Source organism: Sphaeroforma arctica (assembly GCF_001186125.1).
Source record: "Sphaeroforma arctica JP610 unplaced genomic scaffold supercont1.502, whole genome shotgun sequence".
NCBI classification, from domain to species: domain Eukaryota; class Ichthyosporea; order Ichthyophonida; genus Sphaeroforma; species Sphaeroforma arctica.
Window position 1 is genome coordinate 55,308 of NW_014040056.1, and position 10,624 is coordinate 65,931.

General features: G+C 41.9%; 1 protein-coding gene across 1 annotated transcript; it reads left to right on the forward strand.

The window, feature by feature from the left end:
• The first annotated feature begins 3,794 nt into the window (after positions 1-3,794).
• On the forward strand, positions 3,795-8,608 carry SARC_06800 (hypothetical protein). Its single transcript, XM_014299286.1, has 6 exons — positions 3,795-4,517; positions 4,696-4,838; positions 4,994-5,156; positions 5,349-5,432; positions 5,586-5,649; positions 5,916-8,608. The coding sequence occupies exons 1-6, from the start codon at positions 3,931-3,933 to the stop codon at positions 7,866-7,868; spliced, it is 2,994 nt and encodes a 997-aa protein (XP_014154761.1). The 5' UTR covers positions 3,795-3,930; the 3' UTR covers positions 7,869-8,608.
• Positions 8,609-10,624: the final 2,016 nt, after the last annotated feature.

Consider the following 10,624-nt stretch of genomic DNA (forward strand, 5'->3'; position numbering starts at 1 on the left):
ACTGATATTCTGGTTGCAAACCACAAAAAAAAACAAGAGAGTCAGGTTGTGGTACACAAAGTCAGTGGCAGAATCTCTGAGTCTGGGGGAGCAGACAATTTTTTTACATCCAGTAAAGAAATCAGAAATGTCAAATAGATTCGGTGGACACTGGCCTGACTGCCTGAGCTCTAAAGCCTCTGAGGCCAGGAGTTACAGACTCACAGACTCGCAGTTACAGACACCAACAGCGATCAGTCACAGTCTCATAGACTCACAGTCACAGTCACAGAGTCACAGACTTACAGTCACAGAGATGCAGATTACAGACTCATAGTCACAGAACTGAGAACTGCCTGGCGCGGTGGCACCTGCTGTGTGAGCTCTCTCTAGCTAGCGACTATGCAAGAGAGTAATTTATTCACTGATTTGTTGGGCTGAGGCACTAAACCAGCGACAAGTAACCAAAGTTAGGCGTTTACACGTAATGAGGATACATAGTACACTCGAAAATATAAAAATAGTAGTAGAGGAGACTCTCTCTTTCTGTACTGGTCTCTACTCTCTCTCGCTAGAAGTAATGGGGTCCTTGCAACATGTACATTTTTAAGTTGTCCACTTCGATAGATGTCCCTTTTCATTCGCGTATGTAGACTATAGAGGCATGTTTTTTTAAGCTAGTATTAACGGGGAGATGTGAAGATGTGTGTATATAGTGTTGTGAGAGTACGTAGCGCTGTAATATGAGTGTGAGGATCAGCAATGTGTGTCTGTTGTCGTGTATGGTGTAGCACTTACTGGATATAGTTAGTCTATATAGGCTTATAACCTGTTATACATTTAGCATTAAAAGAAGTAAGTGAGTTTATTTAACCCTTTGCTAAGGGTGTATATATGTTCTACCACCCTACATATTAGTGGCGGGATCACTGTTCATTTCTAATACGTGTCATTATTGACTCCTGTCAATTCAATGTTTTAAACTGTTGTTGTATATATATTTGAAAAATATTCACAAAAGACCGCTTCAATTGGTATGAAAACAATGTTATATGCCTATATCAATCGAACACTCTTTTCCATCATACTTCATAGGCAAACGCAGTCATAGCAACACAGGCGTTTGGTTGATTCTCTATCCCAAAACATTCCAGAATGTCACAAATATACGCCTACTGCTTTCAATGTACACGTAGATGTCTCTTGTTATTTCCCTGTGACGCCGGACGGTCATGGGGACCAAGTTGCGAGGAGTCTGTATTCAGTATTGACTATTGAGCTCTCTCTCTCGCTCTACTAGTCTATCTAGTCTCTCTAGTCTCTCTCGTCTCTCTCTAGTCTCTAGTCTCTACTACTAGGCACCATAGAGAGTAAATAGTTTGTAGTCTTGTCTCTACTCTCTCTCTAGAGAGTCTCTACTAGTAGTAAATAAGTAGAGAGTAGAGTAGAGACGGCAAGCCCCTGGGGCCTAGCAGGCCCTGGGGCCCTAGGCACCTTTTGTGCGAGCTGCAGCCTACTAAGTAGTAGAGGCCCAGGGCTTGGGGCCTGAGTCCTGACTCCTGAGAGGAACAAAAAGTGGGGCGAGCCTGGGCCTTGGGCCCTGGAGTGGACGGCGAGGGCTGAGGCAACGTTGTCACTCTCGAGTCTCGACTCTCGAGGACAATATTTATTTTTAGTATATAAATGACAAAAAAAAGAAGAGTATACTTTTACTGTCGCAAATCTGAGATATTTGTTTCTATTTTTTTATGTTAGCGATCAGATAGTGTGTACCAATATTTTTTATATAAAAAATATTACTTGGGCTGCTCTGTTTGTATTCGATTCTTCGCATGTTATATATACTGTTTAATCCGAACAAGAAAAAACATTGCAGTTTTACTTTTCGATTTTCTGTTGTCTTTTTTGTTATAAAAACATTTAGTTGTGCAAATTTGCAGGTGCCGGTAGAAACTTCGCCCTGAAAATTGAAAAAGGTCAGTAGAAAAAGGCAGTGGCCCTGATCTAGGGCCCTGAAGACTGTGCCACTGCCCACTGTGGGCCAGTGTGGGGCCGTGGGCTCCAGTCTCTCTTTCTACTCTAAGAGAGTAGAGAGAGTGTCCATAAAAAAATACTCTAGTAGCTAGTAAAGAACGGTCGGGAGTCCGGGACGTATGCCGAGTGGCGTACCGGCGCCTATTCGTAGTATTCGATAGATGGCTATGTATTAATTTTTATAGAAAATATTGCACTAATTAGACCTTACTGCTAAATACTATTTTTAAATAGATATAGTGCACAGCACTCAGCTCTGTCAGCAGTAACCGGGAAACTCAAGCAGATTTTGTAAATAAGTTGAATAATGAAATTCAAAATTTCTCCTCCAAAGCACTTGTTGAAAGGTCGAGAGCGATCCAAAAATGCAATGCGAATTTGAAATAGATGCCTATTTAGTATTTAATACCCAGACTGTGGGCTGTGGCTTTGCATTTTTTTTAGCGTAGCTTGGTACATTTTGTGTGGCATATAATTTTAATAACAAGAGTGTAAGTCTAACGTCAATAAGTTATACGTAGTGTAGATATAAGTTGAACGTTAACCGATATTTTTCAATTTATAAACGGTTTAACTTTTATAAACTCAATATTATATGGTCGAAATCGTGGATCTTGCACTTCAGAACTGCACCTATATTAAACAAAAACATACATTTTTACATATATTTGCGCAATTTCAGGACATAATATATGACCTAGAAAGCCGCACCTAAACAATATCGTTTGTTGTGTATACGATATAAAAGTTGAACGTTATTCGTTATTTTTAAAAAAATTATAAACGGTTTAACGTCAAACTTTTTGACGTTAGGTGTAAATTGATATATGGACGTGATCCAGTTGATCAGGGCATTCCAAATCCGACGAGTTTGAGCCTTTGAGGTGTTTGGGACAGTCTCTACATAGGGCCGAAAGGTGCCTATTTCAGGAAAACGGCGGATTCCAGAATCCAAAATTTAAGGAAAGCAATTAGGACAATTTCAATCGGCGTTTTTAGCTCGATGAGATAAAGTCCGTGGCCGTCGAGGAAACCCGATTTGGACCGAATCTCGCCGATGTATTTAAATATCAACTTGAAGATGATGTCACGAGTTCCCCGGTGCCTGCTGTGCACCATACTACTACTCTCTCTTCTAGAGAGTAGTAGGTCTACTAGAGTATAGTAGTAGCAGCTTAGGTCTACTACTAGAGAGTAGTGACTCAAGAGACTCTATGGAGAGAGTGAGTATGACAGTGTCACCTCTACTAGCGAGTAAATAGTCTGTAGTAGATACTAAATCGAGATGTCCGATTTTCCAATTGGTCCGGTACGTGACTGCTATTCAGGTCCCTGAGCTCCTGACCCCCCAAAAGATGGGCTACTAGTAGACACAGAGTCCCAAACCCAAAACACAATAGGTCAGAATATCCGATTATTTATTGTATAAAAACGATCCGTTGTTTCTAGAAAATTTGATGAAACCTTTTTATCATTGTAAAAAACAACAAAAGCAAAATGTATTTATTTTATATATATGTATATAATTTACAACACGCATTGCGACTAGAGGCGAGCTCATGAGAGTAAATTCGTGATCGCGGACGCGGACAAAGGACCATCTGTTTCAGTGTTTTGACAGTGTTTTCAGTTTTCAGTTTTCCACAGCACTCTTGTATTTCGCCTTTGGAAAAACTAAAAAGTGATGAAAAAGTGAAAAGTCAACAGCTTTTTAGACATCATTTGGAAATACAAGTCGAAATATATAGAGCTATTCTATAGTAGCCGATAGCAATCAGCATCTGCCAAGTTCACAACCTAGCAACATTTGTGGACATTTTATCACTATGCAATAGACATCCTAACACACAGTTAGCAGCACCCTCTGCCTTCATATAAAATTATATAATCTCTAAAATATATTCGTGAATATCCAATATGATTTCATTCGGTGAGCCTACAAGGGCGAAATACCCACTTGTAAACCCTAATGCCGGCAGGCAGATGCCAGGAAATCGAACTGGGCCTTTAGGTTGGAGCAACACACTTAACGCACACGCACATTTGCGTGGTGGTCCGCGAGTCACCATGCAACCTAAACTCAAACAGCAAGCAAATATCAAACACGAACCTATGGCTATGCAGTTTACCTCCAACGGAGACGCCAATGCGTCTGGATATCCGGACTTGGCTTTTATTCCTCCACTCCACCACCCGGCTGCACCAAGTTCCTTCACATTAGCACCGCCAGTGGGTACAGAAGATACCACAACAGCCAATATTAAAACTGAGAACAAGTCTAAAAAGTTGTCTGCCAAGGTATCGAACGGGGCCAAGCCGAACCGTCCGAAGCCTAAAAGAAAGAATCTAACGGTTGACGACACTCCACAATTGAATTTATCGCTCACTCCTTTGGATTGGCTGACTATCAGCTCCTTACCCCAGCCTGTGGCGGCGAAACCTGCAAACAAAGAGAAACCTGCTGCCGCGGTGCAACCAGAGGCTAAGGAGATCTTAAACATATTGTAAGTATCGCAAAGTGCAAACTTTCTCTATACCCACTCACACTCTACCCTTTCTCTTGTTTACTGACCTCTTTCGATATGTACAATTTGTACGTAAATTATCACATAATGGCAATTATTGAGCCCACGTTTTATCTCCGCATCTAATTGTGCCCAAAATTACCCCACAAATCATCAGAAACAAATCAACTGATCTCAATTACCGGGTGAACGCAGAGTTGGAATGTCGCCTGAATCCTAATATAAAGCCCCAGTATGAGTTGGAAGAGATAATTATTATGGCCATCAGAAGTAATAAGATGATGACGCTTACACTTGACGGTAATGCGCTTGTTTCACGTGAGAGAATGTAGATGTTTTGGAAATTGTCCTGAGTATTCTTATGAAACTTTTCACGGCGCCTTTCGCTAATTGGCAACATATAATCGGAGCTATTGACTTAACTCTGCTGCACAAACTGTTTTCTATCACATCAGGTATTTGCCAATGGGTAAGCCGCATATTTCCGTTCTATCGTAACCGCAATTCTGAGGTAAAACGTGCGGTCAAAGAAAGTAAGAAAATAATAAGGAATGCCAACAAAGATATGAAACCCGCTCATTATATTGTGGAAAGCGACAGTCCAATGCAGGCTAAGCGGTATGTTAATTGATACACCCTTCTCACATTGCACTGATCTCTGGTGAACGATCTATCAAGTCAAGTGCAGTCGTTTCCGACTGTCTTGATTTCGAACTCGTAAAAACCCGATTCGAATTTGGCCTTCCAGCTCTCCAAAAAGGTGCACAATCATCTGAAGTTTTGTTCTTTGGTATATCTCCTATGCTATAGAAGTAAATCTGCCACGCCCACGAGCCGGGGTATCGCGTCAGCCCGGAAGAATAGTTTGAAGGAGCGACCATCATACACATCCAGGTAAGTAGTCGCGTCTCATTGCTGGTCTCACGCAGTTTTCGTTTGTGACAATCGCGGAGGAAACTACTCGACTTCTTTGCACTCGCATAGATCAAATTCAATATTACTACGGTATTATCTCACCCTTTCCATTACGCATTCTCTCAAATATAGAAATCCCACCCGGCCTCGCCAACGGTCCTTGTCGGATCCGCCAAATAAAGCCCAAAATAATCATGTAAGTGCTTGAAGGAGCTCAATTTTCAGTTTCTTCGTTTGCTTTGCATTCTAATGTGGGAACAAATTGCGAAGATCCCGATGCCCCACAGCTTTCTATCAGTTCCCTGTCCAATTTTCGAGTCTAACTGTGTTTCTGTGAATCTCACACTCCCAATTTACTGTCACATATACCTGAAATTGGCCTGTATGAGAGTTTCAATGTTAGTGGATTCGCAAGTGAAGTAAGTGACTGATTATCTATACCTTCAACAAATGCCAATGCAGCCCTTATCCAGAACCCCAACGAATGATTCCGAGACGGACTTCCAGCACATGCGCTCATCCTCTATGTCTCCGAATTCAACGCTGGGTGTGCTGCCGGAGGAATCTATGCCAACCTCTATGAACTATAATGCCTACGCTAATCACGACCAGTCATCAAGACGATCGATCGCTCTCTCCATGCAACCTGACAATCAACGCCGGTATGGTATGCCGGAACGCATTGATCTGCACGTTGGTCATCAACAACAGGGCCATATGCGCCATATACAGAGTCGCCCACAACAGAAGCTACGAAATTCAATTTCATCTGCAAGTATGCCTACGGGCACCTTCCTTAGCGGTACAGTCGGGGGCTTACCTATGTCACAAGAGAAGGAGCACGACACTTTCATGACCCGGAGAGCCTCGGTGAGTACCTACACTGATGTGGACATGGATATGGACATGTATCCCTCTTCTTCGAGTATGTTTGGGAACGAATCGAGCATTGACAATATCTTTAAGCTGAGTTTCGACCTGCCGAAGATGCCCATGCCCGATGCACAAGGCTCTGAAGCTGCAGCGCGTGCAAACACAAACAGTTACATTAAAGATAACACTGGACTATTCCCCAGTCCCTTGAGCAACACGGGGGGCAAGTTCCATGGCGAGTCTACTAACACCAGCAAATGCGATACCGCTACGGATATCCTAGCGAGTGCTAACGCGGCATTGCACACAAGCCCACCCATAAATGCCTTCAAGCCTGGCGCTCATTATGTTGCAGAGACTGAGGACTGTGGAGGAATGAATGACGGGTTTCTGTTCAGTATGCCAACCGTACACCATACATCACCTATGTGGCCCTCACAGGAGTGGGGGGTAAGCAGCAGTGTGCAAAGCATCATGGACAATGCACATGGTGACATCTATGCAGATGCGAATGGTGACGCCGATGTGCAGCCGCGTAGGTGTTCCAGTGCAACTCTGGATGCGATGGACATGGGCAGTCCATTTGGCAGGAATGGCTTTGGACTGACATCCAATGAAGCTCTCACACGGCAGCATTCTCAACCAGACATGATGTTCCCGCCAGGAATGGAAAGCACTGCCACACGCACAGCACGCACTATGAGTGCCAACTTGGATGGTAATGTGAATTTGAGCCATAGCACTCGCCTGGACTCGCTACTGCACCACAACGTGGGGAACGTCTTCAGGACTTCACCGCTTACTACAAACTCAGCTATTGACCTTCGTACTCACGATCGTTTACAAGGGCCTTCGGACGGAACGCGCCTGTCAATATCAGAGGAGATGAGCGCACGTGCGAATGGTACTATGGATCTTAACGATCCGGAATCCTCGCTCAGCGACATACTCACCGCCAGTCAAAAATGTGACTTCTCACTGTACTCGATGCTGGACTTATCTGCACAGCAACCTCACGGGCAGTCCATTGGTGGTACAGGGTTGAGCATGCTTCGTGAACAACAGGAGAACGATGACCGAGACGACACAGGGATGAATGCGCGTGCACAGGTGCAGAATACAAACGCACTCGGACATGTGCATTCTTCTGGTGTTGCTGAAGATGACACATCATTCCCCAGTTTGGCCCCTGGAAACGATCTTGCATATAATCCAAACTTGGGCATCGCCTCTTTTCTGCTGAATACGGCCGATCTGGCATCGTTGACACTACACGGGGTGGATGTACAGTCATCCATGATGTTCCTGGATAAGCTCAACAACGATGATATGAATCCGAATCTGATTGTGCCCGCTAGTGTTGATGTACACGGGACTGTGAAGCTACACAGTAGCAAATCTGAGCATGCGATCAAGGCTCTAAAGAAACAGAGTTCACACATATTGAGTCCACTGAGTGATGATCTGGGGTCGTCGGCGCTTGTTGACAATCTGGATGATTGCTCGTTGGTAACCCCTGACGATTGGAACTATCTGATCTAAGTGACTGCCAGAAGGCACACCGGTGTGTACACATGTGTTTATGAACACGCGCGTCAACAGACACACGTAGACGCTACGCACGGGATTTGCACAAGGTTCATAACATGAGCTTGAGACAGAAAGTAAGCTCAACGACCGGAAGATTTCATAGGACATTATATGCGCACACGACTGGGTGCACGGTGCATTTGAGAATCAAAAGATATATCTATATCTATATCTACTTGTCATACAGTATGGTGTATATATAGAGATATGTATATTCCATCTCTCTAGTATATACATATGTGACAGACATGGATATGAGATTCAAGCACACATATCGTCAGCACAGTTCGTATGTAGACAAACCAATAGTCTGCACGGATCGGATCTGCCAGGGGCAACTTGCCAAATTTGCACACACTGACGAGCTATTTATAAGTTTGTACATTTTTTATTTGTATTTTGACATCTTGCAACCATATCAAAGCTGGAACCGTCGGGTAACAACCGACTTGATAACCACAAGAGATCGACATAGGGTGAATACGATATTTGGAACGTAATAACTGTTGGAACATAACACTGAACATACGCCAACAACTACCCAACACAAAAGAACAAATCATAGCCACTCTGAATCTTAGAGTGCAATGCTTGCACACATGAATATATAAATCACTAGTTGATAATGTAAAGCGCAGTTCACCTCTACACGTGTAACTGAAAATAAAGAAATAAGAAATGGTTGTCTCCTGTGCACTTCGTCAGAATCAATTTTCGGCTCAATCAGTCCTAAATAATAATCATGCCTGCAGTTGCATAACACTAACACCCACCATACTATGAGTATACAAAGTATTAAAATCATCCCACTACAACAACAACATGACACAACAGTACACGCTCGGGGATCAGTAATCACAACTTCACACTCGTTTCATATTGACACATTCAATGTATATGTGCACGGGAAACCTAATTCTTTAACGGCTATGAATGCACAGATTCCGCGTTCAGTGCAATACATAAATTCCTGACTCATTAAAACCCTATTGTTTCACTTTTATACTTAACAAAAAGCGGAACACTTCTAATATTGTGACCCAAAGTATAGCACAATTTAAGTTCCATATTTCATATTTTCACATATTTTGTACTCCAGCGATTGCTTCACAACAATCAATCTCGAGAAGTATTAGGTTTTATCACAGTTTGATTATTGACTACCATATTATAGACAATAAATAGTATTACGGGGGCATATTCATTATATATCATATATTCGACAACATAAATCAATTTTCTTAAATACATGACTTCAAGTCTTGTTGCTAGACTACTAGTGGTAACATCCCCAATGGCTAAACAGGCGAAATAGGAAAACAAGGTTCCTTTACAGTAGGCGTACGTGATCTGGGAAAAACTATCTAGTGCATTTCGCAGAGGATTGTGATTATCCTTCCAGCGTCATTGTATACTGGACGCAGTAGGACCCAATTCCTGATGGCATGAGGGTATCTGTACACAGTACACACACAACTGAGAATAAAATCCTTTCTACATGTAATACATACGGAATGTCTATTATAAAGTTATACCATAGCCTCCTAAAAAAAGAAGAATTGGATTCTACCTCGTCCAGTATACAAGACGGTATCTGCGATTTAGGAGGCTATGGTTGTACAAATGAATAATAATACAACCCTACACCTTAAAAACAGATTACAGCATGTTACAGCACAACGTCTCCTTATGGGCCCTTGGGCCTAAATTTCGGTTTCCGCAACGCCATGCCTAATATCCGCTCCAAACCTACGTAATCCAGAGATATCTCATGAGCGTGATGCTAATATATTGCTAAATATGGTTATTTATCCAGCGGATATAGGTTCAAAAAGATTGAAAAAGATTTAGGACTATTTTTTGGAGATACTGACTACGGTCTACGATTGCCACGAACTTGCCATCTATTTTATTATATATATGCTATTATTTTGCATAATAAAATCGATAAATATGTATATATTTTTCCAGAGGATCTGGGTATTAAATAGGTATTTTCTTCGGTTTTCATACTGAACTACTGATGATTGTATGTATTTACCACATACATATAAATAAATACTTGCTATTTATTTTATTTTATTATACATTATATATTTATATTGTATATAAATATATTCAATTAATTTTATTTTATATAGTAAAACAGTATATAAAAATATTTACACGAATGTAATGAAATCGATAAAATATAAACCAACACCAGAGAACGCTTGAGCCCTGAGCCTTGGAGGGCTTTTTGGGGTTATTTGACTCACTACACTCTCTCTCAGAGACTCTCTCGTAGTCCGTAGAGGCGTAGAGCCACATAATAAAAACAGAAAATTCACAAATCATAGCTCTCACAACTCACAGTAAGCAGGATGTTTGTGCCCTCTATATGGAGTGGTCAGTGGTCACTGGTCAGTGGTCAGTGGTCAGTGGTCAGTGGTCAGTTTCTTCAGCACAACAGTGACACAAAGTGGACTCGTGGAGTCAGTGACACGGTGGAGTCAGTGATAGACTGAACTGACAGTCTGACACTCTGATAGTGTCACTTGTTTTAATAAAAAATAGTCACAATAGCAAACTGGCCAACACTAAGTTTTAAATAAACAGTGACACTGATATCTAGTTTTTTTTTAAATTGGTATGTGAATTGTCCGTTGACCAAGTACCTCCGCCAATGGGATGGGGGTTAAATCGCCAATGACCGCAGAAACTATTTT